We start from the raw sequence: 20,969 nt of genomic DNA, 5'->3' as shown, positions 1-20,969 counted from the left end.
CTCTTTGTAAGCGGATTCTATATAAGAAGACAAGCATTTTTCTAGGTTTTCCCCTTGGAGGGGTTTTGCCTTGGCTTAGAGCCTATATCTTATGTACTATGTCTTGTTGTGATCTTCGTTGTTTTGATAATTGTTTGATGAACAAAATCTAATAAAGTAATAAAAAGGCCAACACACATCACAAGTAATTATCAAGTTAAAGGAAAATCTCTATAACATCTAAGTCTCCTGATTTTCCAACAATCCTTTGCCTACAAAAATGACTAGCAAGAACTTGACTCACCTGGGTCGTTCCATTAGCCTTCAGTTCTCACACAAGCCTTATTTTACCCTTGTCGTAGCACCATTTCTTTCCTACTACAGGCTTTTGGCTGTGCATCGTCTGCTCCTTTAGACAACATCCAACAATTGGTCTTTATTGTTCAACCCTCAGTCACATAACAAACCGTTGTCAAACCCTTCTTTTGCCCTCGGCCCTCCTCCTTTTCTAGGCCAAGCTAACCTCGGCTAGGTCTATTCCTGCTGATCTAGGTTGTGGCTTCCCTTGGTCTACTCCCTATCTGGTTGTTCTCAGCCTCACTTAAGCCTTCCAGATTTCCTAGGCCTGTGGCCCCTTCACAACAGCCCACAGTCACCCTTATCTTAGCCTCGGCCCCTTCACAACAGCCCACGACCACCCTTATCTAAGCCTCAGCCCCTTCAAAACAGACTCATTTGGCCTCTTAACAAAGATGTGCAGCTACAACATCCATAACACACAACTTGGTTCGTTGCTTAGCTAGGCCTGCGGCCTTCTATGGCACATTCTAAACCCTACATCCAACCCTAATACACCATGACAAACCTTTTTCTAGCCTTAGCCAAGCCTTCTTCGACAGTTATTTACTTAAGCCAACCTCAACCCTCCACAAACAAACCTTTGAGGCTTGCCTACTCGACCCTTCTAGCTAACAAGGCTGAATTGGGTTCCTTGTCAAATGGACTTCAGCCTCCCTCCTAGTTGGTTGTGGCTTGCTAGTCCACTCGGCCCTCTTAAGACAGATCACACTTCTTGTTGCCTGCGGCTAGGGCAAACCAGCCCTTCCTAACTCGGCCTCCTACTAGCTATCCTTGCTGCAGCTATCCTCCAAGGTTTGTGGCTCTTCTAGGGCTCTCATTCTCCACACACGTAGTCCATCTCATTGTGTGATTAGGCCTCTCCTTTGGCCTATATTTATAGCTCTTGTCTAAGTGTCTTGGGGGTCTTCTTTGTCCTTCAAGAAACCCTCACTTTACCACTCAATAACAAATTAGAATATAATATTAATTTCTATGGGTACCAAGCCCATTGCTTTGGGTCCAAAACCCCAACCCTTGAGTATCTTACCCACAAGTTCACTTTTTGTGGGTTTTCATCTCTCAAAAATTCCTTCCAAGCTACCCAAATTTCAACAAATTCATGCTATTTGGTGGGTAACATGATTACAGATATATGTAATATAATGCTCTGTGATAAATACAATGATGCACTACACACTTTTATATAGAATTAGATCTAGGTTGATAAGGCCTAACGCCAAAATATATGATCACTCGAGTCACACATTAATAATACATGATAGTGACGTGAATGATATTAATAACATTAATGACCCATTGAGTCAAGATTATTTTTTAAACACTAACAATGTGCATGCATGTTTAACCCTGCATGTCAATATAAATTGTGTATTTGTTAACAATATTAGATAGTATTGAAAATGCATGTCAAATAAACATGCAAATAGGATTCAGTTGAATAGTCTCAGACCACCAACTAGATACATATATCAAGATATAAAATCATCCTATCATAGTGCTTGGGACATTCAATATAAATGTATAATTCAAATATGGCAGCATCCCTATAGCAAGTCATATTTGTGAGGAAATCATATTGATCATGTTGCTTTCTTATGCTTGTTTGTCTTCTTTCTCATTCGAGAGAATGTGTGGCAGGGGGTTGAAAGAAAGAAACATGTGGAAAGAAATGACATTTCATATAAAATCTAAAATACAATTTGAAAGACATGCCACACAAAGAAAAACATGAGCAAAACACTCTCCTTTTTATCTTACCAAAACAAGTTTTGTTGTCCTCAATTCCACACTCTGCTTGGAGCCTGTACTGGCTACTAAAACACCATCGATAAAGATAGATGCCCCTGTTGTGATCAAGCCAGACTCAACCTGTTACAATAACACAGAAAAATGGCACCTTATATGAATGCTTTGACATTTCCAACCAAAGTCAATCTTTGTCTCCCTACTGCAGCAACCTACAATAATATGAGAAGGCCAAGGGAGAGATCCACTGGCAGAGGTTACTACTATATTCACATACAATAAGAATATGAAAATAAAGAGATTCTGGCCACCTTAGATAAAAGCATAAAGATGCATAATAACTAACCACTGTAAAGACTTAAGATACAGAAGAGTCTCGGAGTGGGACAAAAGGGGGTACATATATTATAAATAGCAACAATAGAAGGTGTCCAAAGACATGCTGTGAAAACTTCTTGTTTGTAACACCACATTTCTAAGGGTGAATTTTGCTTTTCAAAACAATACAAAGATCCAGAAAAGTTAACATAGAACTGATTAATAGATTAATTGATGAATCTAAAACATGCAAGATAATTTTTGACCAATACTCTGCTTCATTGATGTTAAAGCATTTGCACATTTATCACATATTACTCTTGATGTATTTAACAGTTAATAAGATCATGAATTTATTACAGAAAATATCCATAGTCCATGGCAAGGAAAGCCTTTTGCACCCCAACCGATCTTGGCCATGGTTCACAAGTTTGTAGTTTCTTCCATAACTCGAGTCAAAAACATTTTTCAAGTTTGCACCTTCAACCAATCTGGCCAAGTATCTTTTCAGCACTGGGTCGCTAAAATTTCGCAGAGAACTATTACGGTATAGAACTAATTGGATAAAGTATATCACTGACTCCAAAGTTATATCTAATTACCCCAGAATACAATCTGATGGAGTAACAACCTCGGAAATGCTTAAACAAAAAGAACATCATGGATTGTAAGACTGAGTCAGTCAAATGTCAATTACTTCGACCTGCCAAGAAAGGAATTATATAGGTAATGAAAAAACATTTTTATATAATACACTCATAAATAAGTGAACTAGAAACGGAAACACTATTTCCAAATATATAATAATAGCCATCTAGATAGAGCCATAGTTAACACAGCTCAGGAAAATGAAAAGCACACAACCTCTAGGGAAGAGCATTATTTAAGTTTTATCAAGCAAGAAAAGAAAAAATACCTTGTCATATCCCTCAATATCAGAACCCATCACACACTGCAAATTTGAGAGACAGGACCCATCATTTACCTGAAAAAAGGCCACAATTTAGCAACAAAAGACCAAGGAAACGGGTCTCTTATTTAAAAAATAGAGAAATTCGAAATCCAACTTGATCCCAGATAAGAGAAAAGGACTCAAACATAAAATCAAGAGCACATCATTAGAGATATACAACATTTTTCTAAATGATATTTTAAATTGTTTAGGGGAAGCATCAATAACTCAGCTTTATATTGACTATTGCCAATATATATGTTATATTTCAGTACTTTGCAAATAAATGCTGAATAAACAGATTTTAGATTCAATTACACTGTTCCTACAAACTACTTCAGCACATTTCAAACAATCTTGGTTTTAATTGTAAGTGATTCCAGCTAGAATTCTTTTTCAAAAGCTACAACGATGTTATGGGCATGCGAGATAAAATATGCTTGCACAAGATGTACAGAATATATTTGAAAATTGCATAAACAATTAAACAATGCTTAAGGAGACATTGCAATTGAATAATGTGATGTCCTTAAATTAGTTGAAGAGGTAGGTCATGATCTTGGGAGTCAATTGACAATAGTTGATAATTTAATATAGTCTGCTATATTATATTACATGTGTAGTCATGCAAGTTTGGCAGCTATCTGCCGTAGATTGGATCACTGAACCATGTATCTGCCCAGAAGATGCACACTGTTTAACAAATTTGGTGATTGAGAGTTTTGCCCTATAGTTTAGGTCCTTTGCCCAATGTTGATTTTCAAATGACCATAATTTCTCATCCAGGAGGGAGTTTTTAAGAGTGTGATATACCCCATTGGAAAGGTCATGGCGAGGATTATCCAACCATACTATCCATAGGCTCATTAGGACATCATAACCTCGTCAAAAACTCAATAAACTTGAAACCTCTTTGGCATCATTTGATTCATGAATGACATTGTTGCTTCCTTAGGCATTACCTTTGACATTTTGGAATTTATTTCAGATAAATATTTTATGGGTTTTGTTTAAATTTTTGAAATAAAATAGATCAGAGCTGGTATAACAAATCTAACAGATCCTCATCATGCCTTTTAGTGGCCACATTCGAGTCTTTGCCACACGCCAAAACACATTCATATTCACAAACTATAGAAGCAAACAGATTCAATGCACTACATATCTCCAAAAGCACTCCAACTTACATTACTCTTGTTACCCACCACTTCGTGGGTGATATCCCCAAGAGAATTTTTTCTCCGTGATGAGCCTCAGTTGGCAGCCTCCTACTAGCTCATTGTGCCATTTCTCTGCCACCTGAGCCAGCCATGTGGTCCCTCGCCCACCTGTATTGATCGTATGTTTGAAGGTGGGCCTCCCGAATATAAAGGTATGTCTTGTCATTTGGTAATTGAGTATTGGGTTTACTTATCATGGATAGTTTTGTGTATGGATTGACAGGGGGATTTGGCGGAAAGGGTGGGCTTAGTTTGTGCTCTTGTCCCCTTGATCTCTTTTGGTTGCTACCCTTGGATTTTAGTCCTGTGGGATCTCCTTTATTAACAATTTGGTTTTAGGCTCATACTACTTGGGAAACCCTGACTTTGGGTGCGTGGTCCCTGTGAAAATTTCTAAATCTAACAAATAAAAAATCCTACTCCAGTAAACTGATTTGCATTACCTACTTGCGTTCTTCATTTTAACAAGATATTTTCAGAATTATTCAGAAAATATTAATGCAAATGCACTGCAGCCTACACCAATATACAGATCAAGTACTGAAAAATAAATGAGACAACCACACAAAGGACACACTTATTTTTGGACTAAACATCCCCAGAAAAACCCAATGCGGGAAAACCGGTGCAACAGATATGAGGATTTTATTATTAAGCAGATTTTTTAATACAACTAGGGTGCCAAATCTGGCTCACCCAACAAAGAATAAACCCAGCAGAAGTACCTCTATCCAGAGATAAAGATTTTGGTTGATCCAGCGACTGGATGAAAAACACCACAAGTGACTATGTTGTCCCCAGTGTTGTGCAGCGATGGTTGCTCCCAACTTTGCGCTAGAACTGCGTCACCTCCTCTAGGAACTGCGTCACCCTCCCAGTGAGCCTTCCCGGCTCAGAAATCAATCTACTAAACTGATGCCCAATCTGCCTCACAGAAACCCCAACATTGCATCTGTGTCACTGTGTCAGCCCTCCAACCTCTGTGTCACCCTCATGGAGTTACATTGTCTCTCCCTGGTGCTGTGTTGCCTCTCTGTTATGTATTCTCGACCTTGGACGGAAGTCCCACTATCGAACTACCCCTCTCTGCACTAGAAGCTTACTCTGAAATTCTCAGCAAACCACACCCCAGAATTTCGATCTAGCTCAAGTGTTGCTCTCACTATGTGTATCCTCCAACTGACCCCAAGCCTTCCTTTATACTTTTCCTGTTGAGAAATAAATGGTCGTGATCTACTCTCTAATCAACGGCTAAGATTAAATTAGACTTGATCCTCGTCACTTAGAAGCTTCTCACCAATATTTACATTAGTTCACTTTAATTATATTAATTTCCTAAGTTTTAACTTAGGCACCATTAAAAATAATTAATTATTTGAATAATATGCACTCTGGGTGGAATTTCTCCAAACGATTTATGGGTCTTGGAGATCTCGTGTGTTCTAGCCCCTCCACAAAATTTCGGAGCTAGAGCACATATGATGCTACCCAAAAATCAACACTCCCTCTTAGCGAGGAATGTGCTCTAGTAATACTTCCCAGCAGAAGTATCACATTGATCCATGGCATCGGTCCTCTGCACTGCTGATGCTCGGCCTGCTACCCTTCATCCACTGCGTTGTTGCAATCTATACTGCTGCCCATGACACTGCCATTGTCACTATTGCATCCGTACTGCAACTCCCTCTCAATATGTTGCATCATGTTGCCCATAGCACTGCCACTGCTAATTGTTGCACTGCAACTCAGTTGTTGAGAAGTAAGCAACTGAAATGCCACCCAAAAGCTGACATGTTGGTCAATCTAGATGCCCTTTGACATTGAAGCTACCTCTACTGCTAATTCGTGTTGCCCCTCTGATGCTACTGCATTGTTGTTGTATCTGCTTTGTGCCTTCCGCACTGCTACAACACTCCACTACGCTGGTTCAGACTTTGGCGCTCTAGCTTTGCCACTGTTGCTCCATCATCCCTCGCACCCACTAACTCCCGTCATTCTGCTACCGTCATTAAGGGCTCCCGTAGCCATATGTAATCCAAGAGTTTGGGCACCTCAAGGATCCTGCCCTTTTATGTAGTCCTCTCGACTGTAGCTCAATATCGCCCCACCTCTTCTCTAGAGGTGCATGAGCACTCATGGCGCAATCATCATTGTCCTCTTTGTCAGCTTGCGCTAGAGCAGCCTTCGAGTCAGACTTCTCTTCTTTGCCCTTCTTCCGAGGGCACTACGTGGTGAAATGACCCATTTCTCCACATCTGAAGCATCTAACTTTGGATATGTCCTCCTTTCATTTTTGTTGTCCTACTAATGCGAGAGTCGCGTCTTCCTCTTCCTCCTTCTTGATTCTGACCCCTTTGTTGTTGCTTCCTACCTTGGTCCATCGTTTGATCTCTTCCTGTCGAAGAGCTACCCACATCTCCTCCCAACTGGGAAGAGAAGCCTTGCCCAAGATGCTTTGGACAAAGGTTTCCTAGTCTTCAATGACTGCATTCAGGGCAGTCTTGACCATAAATTCAACATCTGGTGTAGCCCCCACGGAAGTTAGCTAGTCACAAATCCTTTGCAACCTGAGAAGGAAGGGATCGATTTCTTCTCCCTTCTACATCTGAAACTATCTCCGCTGACTCTCAAGCAACATCTTCCGCTGAACGGAAGTTCCCTCGTACAATGTGGTCAAGGCCTCCCACATTTCCCATGTTGTGTCTTTCTCAGCAATATGTGGGATCGCATGATTCTTAACTCCGTCCAAGATCATGCACTTTGCTTTTTCTTGAGCCTCCTCGTAATTCTTGAGAGGATCAGTATCAAGTGGAACAGCAACCGTCCTCAAGGCATAATCCTTGATGCAATTTTTATCCAAAACTACTAGGATCCTGGCCTTCCAGATGATGAAGTTGGATGCTCCATCCAACCTGTCCTGATCCCTCAGTCCGTTGACGGCCATCTCCGCTCAAAAGAATGTAGAACTGGTTCTCTTCTCCCTCTTTCCTTGCTGCCCCAGCAAAACTCGGAGCAGGATTTCTTTGGCGCTAGAAATCCTCTAAGGAACAAGCACCCTCTGAATTTCGATTTCCTTCATGGAAATCCTTCTGCCAACTACTGTCGAACCACCCTTCTCATCTCTCTTTGTTGTTGCTTAGCACTAGATCTAGATTTCTTGGCAAGAAATCTTCTAAGGAACTGATTCCCTCTACTTTGCTTCTGCCCCACTAGGTATTGTTCTGCACCAACAGAATCAGCACCCCACCAGCAACTCCAGATGAAATCTGTGCTGCACCTCTAGCCACGACAACCGAAAAAACGAGACTCAACAATCTCTGTGCTGGCCCAGTAACCACTGTGCTGCCCTCTACAACAACAACGGCACCCAATTAGGCTGACGCAGGCTCTGCGTGAGCCTCCCTTGGTGACTGCGTCACCCCTCCTCTGCTCTCTTGGCCTAAAATTCCATTGTCTCTCGAGACAGTTGTCTTCATGCACAGATTTTTCCTCTGTCCTTTCGTTGACGTCTTCAGTCCTCCTTGATCTGCAATCGCTCTAATACCATGTGAAAATTTATGAATCTAACAAATCAGAAATCCTACTGCAGTAAACTAATTTGCATTACCTACATGTGTTCTTCATTTTAACAAGTTATTTTCATAATTATACAAAAAATATTAATGCAAATACACTGCAGCCTACACCAATATACAGATCAAGTACTGAAAAATAAATGAGACAACCACACAAAGGACACATATTTTTGGACTAAACGTCCCTGAAAAACCCAATGTGGGAAAATCGGTGCAGCAGATATGAGGGTTTTATTATTAAGCAGATTTTTGAATACAACTAGGGTGCCAAATCCGGCTCACCCAACAGAGAATAAACCTAGCAAAAGTACCTCTATCCGCAGACACATATTTTGGCGAATCTAGCAACTGGATGAACAAACGCCATGAGTGACTGGGATGTCCCTAGTGTTGTGCAGCAATGGTTGCTCCCGGCACTGCACTAGAACTACGTCACCTCCTCTAGGAGCTACGTCACCCTCCCAGTAATTCTTCCCGAATCAAAAATCGATATGTTGAACTGATCCCCGATCTGCCTCACAGAAACCCCAGCGCTACCTCTGTGTGACTACGTCAGCCCTCCAGCGTCTGCGTCACCCTCCTGGAGCTGCGTTGTCTCTCCCTGGTGTTGTGCTACCTGTCTGTTATGTATTGTCGGCCTTGGACGAAAGTCCCACTGTCGAACTGCCCCTCTCTACACTAGAAGCTTACTCCAAAATTCTCAGCAAACCACACCCCAGAATTTCGATCTAGCTCAAGTGTCGCACTCACTGTGTGTATCCTCCAACTGAACCCAAGCCTTCCTTTATACTTTTCCTGTTGAGAAATCAACGGCAGTGATCTACTCTCTAATCAACGGCTAAGATTAAATTAGACTTGATCCTCATCACTTAGAAGCTTCTCACCCATATTTAAATTAATTCACTTTAATTATTTTAATTTCCTAAGTTTTAACTTAGGCACCATTAAAAATAATTAATTATTTGAATAATATGCACTCTGGGTGGAATTTCTCCAAACGATTTCTGGGTCTTGGAGACCTCATGTATTCTAGCCCCTCCACAAAATTTCGGAGCTAGAGCACATCCGGTGCTAACCAAAAATCAACAATCTCGTTCCTTTACCCGCATATATTACTCCCTTTCCACTCGCTATACCCCATTCATCATTTCTCCCACCTGGGTCCACATTTCCATTCTGGGTCCACATAGGGCTAGCCTCCCTATTCCCTTGCCCCCACCTTGGGTCAGGCCTGGAATGATGCCCCGAAGGTTGAAGCAGTTAAAAGATAAAGGCATAATTGACCACATTTAACAGGAAATTGTACCACAACATGCAAAAGATGGCCGGGACAAAATAATTAGCACGTGGGCAAAAGCCAATGCATCAGCTCTACCCTAATCCATGGCCATCACCCTAGTCCATAGGTCCTAGATGAGTCTCCTTGATCATTCAAAAACCCATGATTGTCCCAACACCTGGAGGGCAATAAACCGCCCTACCTAAAAGGGGTAATCACTACCATATCTTACACATAATGCTCTTTTCCTTTGAGCCCCGAGCAGTGAATTAAAGAAAATTCATAAAAGGCAAAAGGCATATAAAGAAGGGTGGAAAAATCAAGGCCAGGGCACCTCATGTACCACGATTGCTCCCTCCTACACATTACATACCCAGGTATGGGCTTCCCCTTATCTAGCTACCCCTATGCCCCAATATATCGCCCAGGATTGCCCCTCTCATTCCCTACTCCATTCCACTTATTTATCACTTGCTACCTCCATTAGAGGTATGTAGCTTGGGCACACTATCCCCTTTAAGGGCTGAAACCACCTAATAAGGTACTCGGTTAACCCCCTTTGGAGCTTGGAGACACTAGCACATGCCAAAGCCCACCACAGAAAGGCATGCCATTATGAAGTACCCACTTTGTTATCCATGATTTGTAAACTCTTTTACCCGCTTATTTTAATGACTGGTTGTACTAGAAGCCTAGGGAACGCATTGGATCTTATGCAGGATTTCAGGTGGTTTCCATTTGGGTTTAGTCTCCCTATACGGGATCTTAACCCAGAGGTCTACATTGGCACATATAGGGTCTGCATAGAGAGCCATTGGCCTCCACAGTAGCAGACAACACTCCATGGATCTTCATCGATGCTCAGAGACTACTAGCGATCTACTTTTGGGATGATGGTGATATGCTTGGTACATTATGCCCAGCAGGCCCCCATAGGAGCCCCACACTCTTGGCAGGTGTCACAAGACTTGTACGACGACATGGCAGCATTCATTCCACCACTCAAACCCTTTCAGAGGATCTACAGGCATCTCTGATTCATATGGAGACCCATGGAGTCGTTTATGTGCCCTCAGACCCACTGGGAGCACCACAGGTCTACTACTTGGAGAATAAGGGGTCACCCCCTTGTCCATCGTATTGTGAGGAATTTATTCCTCAGTGCACTTCAAGATATTATTAGGCTAATGGAGGGCCCCATGACATGTACATATTATTATTTGGCCCCTAGTGAGGCTTACTTTTCCACTTGTGAGCTAGTTTGGTGGGCTTGTCAACAATAGGGGTTTTATTTGCACATTATTTTATCATTAGGGGCTAATGTAGGCCCATAGGCTGATTCGAACTCCTTAGGAGGCTATATATTAATGTTAGATACATTCATTTGGATCATCACTTGACTTGGGATCTCTCTAATCATAGAGAACTTGGCATTTTTTTCCTTGGAGGATATTTTTTTGAGATGGATGAATTTTGACGTATGGATTTGGGCTATTTTTCTTGCCTTGGAGTTTTGTCTTGCAAACAAAATGTTGGTTTGACATATTCCAGAACATTGTAAGTAAATTTTGACGTCGTTATTCGTGTTGTTGCTTACTGCAAAAATTAGGGTTAGTTGTTGCATAATTGAAATGTGGAATTAAGCATGTTTTAGTTAATGTAATGTATGGGCTAATGTTATATGAATGAAATGTCTTAGAGATTATTTGTCTCGATAAGCTTTGCATAATTTGCTTTGAAGTATAAATGCTTGAAGGTCACGTTTCTTTTCTTTCTCTCAACATTGGATGACGCTGACTTTTTGGGCCTCCTTGATCAAGAAACCGAGTTCTTACTCATCATCTTCCTTGACTCCATATCCCCAAGTGAATTAGGCACTAATCCCTCAAAAAGGGTGATCATTTTAACCCTCTTTTTAGCCTTTTCCCCTTTTTCCCTAAGTCTAGCCCCATTAAATCACCTAGGGCATCAATTTCCCGGGAATTGACCCAAGGAAAAATTTTGATCTTCTACAGGCTACTGTGCAGGTGGGTCCCCTCCCTCTCCTCCAAATTTGAGGCAATTCTAAAGGTGGAATCTCTGGGAATTCCAAGCCCTACCTCTAAGATCGAATTTTGCCTAGGCATCCCCAAGGCTAGACCTCGACACGATCAACTCAACCTTTTGAATTAAATATTATTGTTTGGTCCTTTCCTTTCACCTTGTCCAGGATAGGGACATCATTGGTTGCTACATTCTATCCCCAAACCTGGAATGGGTCCACTTGGCCCCGTGTGGTCCCACTTCTCAATAAAGATTATTTTTCAAAGACCATTTGGGAATCCAAGTTTCCCAAGGATTATAGGGATTGAGAACCTCGTCTATAAGCCTATTCCTTATCCCTTAACCCTCCAATCCTCACCCCTTACCCCGGGAGGACCAAGTCCCTTACTTAAAGAGCAAGCAAGTTCCATTCTTCACTCCATCCTTGGGAAAGGGTTTCCAAGGTCACTTTCCACCTATCCATTGACATATACTTTACAAGTGATCCCTACACTATTAGGACTCCTCTCATCGGTAAAAGTCTGTAAAGGGCAAGGAGACTTCGTTGTGGTGACAATGGGTTAAGCCTCCACCATTGCCCTTAACCTAGCAATTGCCCTCTTAGGAACTCCTTTTAGGTCCCCTGCTGGTTTGAGTGGCAACAACTCCCATGTGACCAAATCTACAAGATGCCTCTCTTGGCCTATAAGGTCAATTTTAGCTTCAACTCTAACTCTGCCTCCATTTGTGGCTCATTTTACATGGATTACAAAGACAGGGTTGTTTATCTCCCACGACTATAGTGATTCTCACACATGTAGGGTTCAACCTCAATTTTCCAAGCCACAAGCTAGAACAAATAACCTTCCACTAGCTAACATGGTCTCTACTTCAAATCCTCACTACAAAAAACCTAGATTTTCCATGGGGTCCAAAATGGCTTTCACCAAACATTTGTAACTTGATTCCACTTGATTCCCTCAACACCCAACATGAAAATTTACTAGCGTACAACTCTTGAACCTATGTAAAATGCTCGAACATACAATCAACATGACTCTCAATAATGAAACTTGTCCATACCTATGATCTGTCATTCTACTAGATCATTATCCTCTAAGCATGCATCCTTTCTATAAAGCACAATGAAATTACCCAAGACCTAGGCACACACATCAATGCCAAGAACGCATTAACCCGATCTTCGACAATCCTTCATCATTTGGGCATTGGTCTAATCCATGGAAACTTCGACCAGGAGACAAGATCAATAACAAACCCACAAGCACCATGCTTTTGTGCAAGAGCAATAGGAACCACAGCATTCAATGTCAACATCACAACTTTCCAAAGCTTCGTGGAACCTAGAATATGCAACAAACTTCACATTGATTCCAGTTCCAAGGCGCTCCAAAATCATCTCCTTGGGTTCTCTCAAAACAAAATCATCGAGTGGATCCCCCTAACAGATCAATGCCTTTTAGCCCTTCATAGCCCATGTATTGCTCTAGAATTTCCAGCGACACTTTGCTCTTTAGCTATCAAGATTTAGATCTTATATTATATATACTTTTGAGTTTTATTATATAGGTGGACCTTGAAATTTGACAATGCATTAATACTCTTGTATTTAGCAATCAAATTAACCTTTTGTGATCATTTGTTGAGAATTAATAAATTTATCTTCTCTTATCTTATCTACATAAATCTAGTCACTTAGTAGATATATGCTCCATGTGACCATCCAGTTGTTGATTTGTGTAGCTTGGGAGGTACTCCAAGCCCTAGGGTTCAGGGTTTGGAGGGCAAAGCGCCACAAGGGTCACTTGTGGGCTTGGAACCCAAGGATGGGGTTTTGCACCCAATCATGTTTGGGGCAATTCCGGAAGCACATTTCTACATGTGATGGCATGAGACAATAGAGGGCAGAAAGGAGAATCCAACGCTTCGAGAATCGTCGAATTCCGAGTTGTAGAAGTGGAGAAATGAATTTTTGAAGTTGACAAATAATTATTGGTATTCAAGTCATGTAGGCTTGAAGTAAAATTGTCCAATAGATGTGTCTCTTCATGAATTCGTGGAGCCCCTTTATTGGTGTATAAATAAAGGGTGAATTGGAGTCATTAAGGCATCCATCCATGCAACGTTTTCTCTAGACAAGGATTCGGTGGAGAAGGGAGATCTCTTGCCCTAGCCGCAACACAAAGGAGGCAGAACAGTGAGGTATAGGAAGTTTGTTTCAGGGTTAAGACAGGGTCCAAAGTGTTGTGATGAAGGCCGAGGGTGTTGGCTATTAGGCCGAGTTCTTAAGGGACAAAACGTTGTTGTTTGGAGGATTGTTTGGGCACTGTTTTGAGGCTGGTTGCTACAGGAGGGTTGTTGTGCTAGGCCGCAGGCCATAGCACTACAGTTGGGCTTGCGTAGGAGGTGATCAAGGGTTGACACCTATCCCAAGTTGCAACGTAGCTTAGGAGGGGTTCTACTAAGGTGTGTCATAGGGTCGCAGCCCTTAAAGGGACTGTTTGCTGACTGTTGGGTGGATTTAGGGCTGTAGCAAGTGCCCTAACCAAGACTGTCACAAACAACGAAGTGCAAACATATTTACAACAGTGTTTTGGACGAGCATTGGGTCATGCATTGACCAGTTTGGATTAGTTTGATTGTGCAGCCTGTTGGTGCCGTATGCAGGAATATCCTAGGAGCAGAACCGATAGTGAGGTATTGGGTGCCATTGGTCTGATGGAGGGTAGCATGTTGGGTAGCCCTAGACTAGCAGTCTTGAAGTGACAAAGATAGTTGAAGATTGGGTTGCATCCTTATGAGTAGCTCTTTAATGGACAAAAGAGGCTACTAGAAGGTAGATTGAAGCTCGGGAATTGGCCAACCTAAAGAGTAGATTGATGAGCTCGTGTACATGCAGCAGAAGTGACATGCAGTTGTGTTATGCGGTAGCCCTTCTGGAGTCTCGATGTGTAGTGGCCTTGATAGACTAAGGCACAACTAGTGAGCAATACGGAAGCAAAGGACCGGCAGGACGATATATGACATCGAGTTTGACATTGTATCTTGTATACCATAGATGGTTGCATTAGATGGTTGCATTATTCAAATTTGGTTTAATATAATGAAGATTGGTGATTGTACAATTTTGTTAAAAAGTGTGTATATTTGTGCATATGTGATTTGTTGCTTTATATTTCTGTTGTGCAAAGTAGTTTATGATTGAGATTCTTGTCTTGGTAGCGTCAGTGATTTTAAGACTCTAACCTAGACCCAAGGTCGTGGAAATTCAACATGGTATCAGAGCATGTCTGAGCTACTTTGGAAGTAAGTAAATCAGAGTTGTGCACAGTGAAGTACAATGTGAGAGGGAGTTGGTCACATTGTAAGTGACGGGCTCACTACAATGTCAAAGTTGTAGGCAGGTCTCCGGTATGAGGACAGATTAGAATGGTTGTATACCATAGATGGTTGCATTATTCAAATTTGGTTTAATATAATGAAGATTGGTGATTGTACAATTTTGTTAAAAAGTGTGTATATTTGTGCATATGTGATTTGTTGCTTTATATTTCTGTTGTGCAAAGTAGTTTATGATTGAGATTCTTGTCTTGGTAGCGTCAGTGATTTTAAGACTCTAACCTAGACCCAAGGTCGTGGAAATTCAACATGGTATCAGAGCATGTCTGAGCTACTTTGGAAGTAAGTAAATCAGAGTTGTGCACAGTGAAGTACAATGTGAGAGGGAGTTGGTCACATTGTAAGTGACGGGCTCACTACAATGTCAAAGTTGTAGGCAGGTCTCTGGTATGAGGACAGATTAGAAGCGTTGTCCAACTATAGTCCTTGGAAGGAAAGGATCAAGTTGGTCTTGCAGGTCAACCGGATCTGGTAGTTCGCCGAAAAAGGGATCAAGAAGCCAATCGACCCTATGGAGTTGGAAATATATGAAGATTTGGATATGAGGGTGAGATTGATCATCCTAGATGGTGTGAAGGATGCCCTCATACCTCCTTTGTCCTGGAAGAACAATGCACATGAGATGTGGATGTCTCTTCAGAATTTGTTCCAGAATAAGAACAAGAATCGGGTACTGGTATTGGAGGATAAGTTGAAGTCCACCAAGATGATAAAGGGTGAAAGCGTGACCTCATATCTGACGAGATTGTCTCAGGTCAAATATGAGCTTGCTGCCATCAGTGTGACTATCTCAGATGGAGATATGGTAAGGATTGCCTTGAAAGGGTTCACTAAGGAATGGAAGCCCTTCATCAAAGGGATCGTTGCCAGGGAGAAGCTGTCAGACTGGGATAGGCTATGGGATGAGTTCATTCAAGAAGAGTTGCAAGACAAGGATCTTCATCCAAAGAAGAAGTCTTTCGATGATAACGTGGCACTTGCAGTGCGAATGAAGGGTAAGCAAAAGGAGTACTTGAGTAAAGTCAAGAGTTTCAACTATGGCGAGATGGGTCATTATTTGTCAAGATGTTCGATGAAGAAGAAGGGAGATGATGAGAAGAGGAAAGGAAAGCAGCTTGTCGATGTTGCCACTTTAGCTGAGATAGATGATCTCACGGAGAGATTGGAAGAGGAGGACTTTGCTATGATTTCTCATTTCTCACAGGTTACTATCAATGAGGATGGATGGTACGTGGACAGTGGTGTGACGAAGCATATGACAGGGTCACGGGAGGTTTTTGAGACTCTACTTGAATGGGACTCGAAGTTGCACATAGTGTTGGGTGACAAGAGTTAGTTGGGATCCAAGGATCGGGAGTTGTGCCATTCAGGATGGAGACAAGACGTGTGATGCAGGTCTAGGATGTACTATTTGTACCAGGACTCAGATATAGCGTGATTTCCGTCTCGATGATCAAGAGGAAGGGGTTTGAGGTCCTGTTCCAAGATGGGAAGGCAAGACTCAGGCCCAGAGGTTCTAAGTTCGATGGGATTGTACTCGGAGTTAGAGAGCATCGTCTCTACAGGTTCATGGGCAAGCTTGTATATCATGGAAAGAAGCAGGTGGAGCAGGTGCAAGTTCTAGAGAAGCAGGAGCTGGTGCAGGTACAGGTGTAGGCTTCAGAGGAGCAGATACAAGTTCCCAAGAAGAAGGTACACCTTCTCGAGAAGGTCCAGGTTCCAGAGACAAGGAGGGAGTCTAGTTCAAGAGGGAGCTTGCAGATTCAAAGGGAGACTCTACAATCAAAGAAGAGCGTGTGGTCAGTAGGGAGCAATAGTGCTCCTACACAATTGCCAAGAAGGCATCATGGAGAGAGTGGAAGACGCTACAGGATAAGAATAAGAAGCGGGGTGCTTCCAACAATGACAGCGACACTTTCGAGAAGGGCGTAGTTCACCATACATGGATTGCTACGATTGTGAGCGCCAGGAGTTAGGCAAGTGTTGAGAGCAGTGATGATGATGATGAGATACTTCCTAGTCTTGGAAGTACCTCCCTCGCTAAGAGGGAGTGTTGATTTTTGTAGCTTGGGAGGTAATCCAAGCCCTAGGGTTCAGGGTTTAGAGGGAAAAGCGCCACAAGGGTCACTTGTGGGCTTGGAACCCAAGGATGGGGTTTTGCACCCAATCGTGTTTGGGGCAATTCCAGAAGCACATTTCTACATGTGATGGCATGAGACGATAGAGGGCAAAAAGGAGAATCCAACGCTTTGAGAATCGTCGAAATCTGAGTTGTAGAAGTGGAGAAATGAAATTTTTAAGTTGACAAATAATTATTGGTATTCAAGTCATGTAGGCTTGAAGTAAAATTGTCCAATAGATGTGTCTCTTCATGAATTCATGAAACCCCTTTATTGGTGTATAAATAAAGGGTGAATTGGAGTCATTAAGGCATCCATCCATGCAAAATTTTCTCTAGACAAGGATTCGCTGGAGAAGGGAGATCTCTTGCCCTAGCTACAACACAATAGAGGCAGAACAACGAGGTATAGGAAGTATGTTTTAGGGTTAAGACAGGGTCCGAAGTGCTGTGATGAAGGCCAAGGGTGTTGGTTGTTAGGCCAAGTTCTGAAGGGACAAAACGTTGTTTGGAGGATTGTTTGGGCACCATTTTGAGGCCAGTTGCTACAGGAGGATGGTTGTGCTAGGCCACAAGTCATAGCACTAGAGCTAGGCTTGCGTAGGAGGTGATCAAGGGTTGACACCTATCCCAGGTTGCAGCGTAGCTAAGGAGGGGTTCTACTAAGGTGTGTCGCAACCCTTAAAGGAACTGTTTGTTGATTGTTGGGTGGATTTAGGGCTGCAGCAAGTGCCCTAACCAAGACAATCACAAACAACAAAGTGCAAACATATTTACAGCAGTGTTTTGGAGGAGCATGGGGTCATGCATTGACCAATTTGGATCAGTTTGATTGTGCGACTTGTTGGTGTCGTGTGGAGGACTTTCCGAGGAGGCGAAGAGTCCATCCTAGGAGCAGAACCAACAGTGAAGTATTGGGTGTCATTGGTCTGGTGGAGGGCAGCGTGTTGGCTACCCAAAGTAGCCCTAGACTAGCTATCTTGAAGTGATGAAGATAGCTGAATATTGGGTGAAGTTTGTAGCCTTATGAATAGCTCTTTGGTGGACAAAAGAGGCTATTAGAAGGAAGATTGAAGCTCGGGAATTGGCCAACCTAAAGAGTAGATTGATGAGCCTGTGTACATGCAGCAAAGGTGACATGCAGCAGTGTTAGGTGGCAGCCCTCCTGGAGTCTCAATGTGTAGTGGCCTTGATGGACTAAGGCACAACTAGTGAGCAGTACGGAAGCGAAGGACCGGCAGGACAAGATACGACATCAAGTTTGTACCATAGACTGTTGTATTATTCAGATTTGGTTTAATATAATGAAGATTGGTGATTGTACAATTTTGTTAAAAAGTGTGTATATTTTTGCATATGTGATTTACTGCTTTATATTTCCACTGTGCAAAGTAGTTTATGGTTGAGATTCTTGGTTTGGTAGTGTCAGTGATTTTAAGACTCTAACTTAGACCTAAGGTCGTGGAAATTCAACACCAGCCACAGTTTACACCCAATCACATGGATTTCTCTCACAACGATTTTTATGTACCAAATACTTAAAATAGAATAATAAACCAAATCACGTACAATGTACACAAGATGTGAACGTGAAGCACCACTCCAAAAGTGATTATACAGATGAGTGACACAATGTCTCCTTAAAGAATAGAAAAACCTCTTCCAAATACCCCAAAGCATTCATATATCCAAATCATATATTTATGTCCCAATCATGACCTTGACCTTTCTATATGCCTATTCTCACTCATTGCATTTGTGGGCCCTTTAATAGGTCAGCCCCTATTTACGTATATGTTTACACCATTACATATACATTTAACCTCATATATGCCCCCATTGGGGTCTAATACCACATGTTATGTACCAAACCCTCAAAATAGCATTATAAACTAGAGTACACACAACACAAGATGTGAACATGGAGCACCACTCCAAAAGTGATAATAGAGATAAATTATACAGTAACTCCTTTAAGAATAGTCAATTGGGTTTAGCCTGGGTGGTTGGGAGGAATAGTTATTACCTTCCCTGCTGAGGTTCAAATCCCATAAAGTGTCATGTTAATCTCTTGGAAAGAGTAATCAATGTGGTGCACTTAAATGAGTATATAATGCGGTGTTGGCATGGTACCAACAACCTCACTAATACCTTCAAGCTGAGAGAGAAACAGATTTCTTTCCCTAGACAATCCGCAATGCCCAATTTTTTTCCTCTAGAAAACTCCTTTACGAATAAGAGAACGTCCTCTAAATAACCCAATAAATGGATATCTAGAAATCATATTTTCATGTCCCAATAATGACTATAATGAGCTTTGTATATACTATATATACATTCCCACTTATTGCATGTGTGGGCCTTTTATTAGGTTACCCCTTATTACATTACATTACCCCATTACATATACATTTAACCTCATACATGCCCCCACTGGGATTATATCAACTATTACATGGACTAGCATCCACCACCTTCCCATCAAAGTCAACTCTAAATACAAGCAATGAGATTCTTCAAACAAGTACACACACAAACCTCGAGACACTACTTTGTAAGTCGATCACAAAGAACAATCGAACACCCTTAGCATCACCCACCTTTCTTGCACTTCCTCTCAAGCTAAGCTTCTCAACCTTGTTCACATTAATACTTCCATGTTAGGTTAGATCAATCAAAGGGATCCAATTTTTATCAAGATGTGTCATGTGCCCATTCTAGATGGACCTTTCTTGACCTTGACTTCATTTTTTGACACTACACCATGCCTCACACACAAAAAAACCTCCTCTCTCATCTACATAAAGCAATTTATCTAGCCCTGACTTCTAAGGAGCACTCTCCTCAAGGACAACAAGCTTCTTTGTCTACCACATGCCATGTTATAGGCAACAATGTCCATGCTTAGAACCCAAATGAAAACCAATTAATGCTTAAACACATCCACCCCCAAACCAAGGCATGTGATTTAACTAGAAATCAATCACGTTATAGATTAAATGCCCACACACACAGCGATCATCGTGATCACACTTCTCGTCATGTCTCATGGCCTCAAACCACTCTCGCAATAGAATCTAGGTCAACCTACCTCTAATTCCATGTTGGAATCCTACATAGAGAGATACAAATTGAACAACAAGCACAAACTAAACATCAATGGCTACCCTACAAACCCTTAACCAATTAAACTAGCATCGAAGATATATTTATAACTTTCTCAGTCTAGCCAAGTTACCCACTTCAAGCATTGTACAATGGACAAAAAAAGCCACTTAAATAGGCTTCCTTCACATGAATACCATGGATTAAAATTGTGTGCCACCATATACCACCTACGATAAAACCATCCTTGACCAAGTCAAGATTAACCCTCCCTTGACATTGTACATTTGTTTAAAAAGGTCTACAAATCACTCCTAAGCTACTTGTAAAATTGTGTATAACCAATAATGGTCACCAATTTGACAAGATGGTCTTGCTCTTATCATGGGCATTGAAATCTCATCATACACTTTGTTGAGCACAAAGTTCATATTATACATATATCAATGTTTATAATTGATATGACAATGTTCAATAACCCTAACAATGTACAAGCCTTTTAGTCCCCTCACCCTCAACCATTAGAACTAGAAGGCTTTAACATCCTTTCTTTCGCACACACATCACAGATCTCCACTCTTTGGCCCTCTTACTATATCACTGCATTTCCACTATCTTATCTTTTTACTAGACTACTGGTTGCATCAAGGGTAGTAAGTTGCACCTACAACCCAATATGATAAAGAAGTTGTCAAGTTTACCACATGGGTAACTGTTAATTTTAGGCCACAATGGTATGTTCTATGCTTTAGAGCAATTTTACTTCAATTTCTTTAGAGCCCAATATCAATATCCAGTTTAGCAATCGCATAACATGATAGTAAAATGCAGATAGAACATAAACATAAACATAAATAGTAGAAGACAAGCCAAG

General features: G+C 41.6%; 1 protein-coding gene across 1 annotated transcript in view; it reads right to left on the bottom strand.

Moving 5' to 3' along the window:
• Window positions 1-2,088: 2,088 nt before the first annotated feature.
• The window catches only part of LOC149256636 (uncharacterized), a 35,260-nt gene continuing 16,379 nt past the window's right edge, over window positions 2,089-20,969 (bottom strand). The window contains exons 2-3 of the mRNA XM_089455423.1: window positions 3,320-3,388; window positions 2,089-2,208 (exon numbers count right to left, since the gene is read on the bottom strand). Of these exons, the coding sequence (XP_089311549.1) occupies window positions 2,089-2,208; window positions 3,320-3,388 (189 nt within the window). The remainder of the gene's footprint in view (window positions 2,209-3,319; window positions 3,389-20,969) is intronic.

Source organism: Pinus tabuliformis, chromosome 7 (assembly GCF_031772625.1).
Source record: "Pinus tabuliformis cultivar Carrire ecotype Pingquan chromosome 7, CPIR1, whole genome shotgun sequence".
Classification (NCBI taxonomy): domain Eukaryota; kingdom Viridiplantae; phylum Streptophyta; class Pinopsida; order Pinales; family Pinaceae; genus Pinus; species Pinus tabuliformis.
Note: the sequence above shows the minus strand (reverse complement) of the source record. Positions and strands in the feature narration are given on the sequence as shown.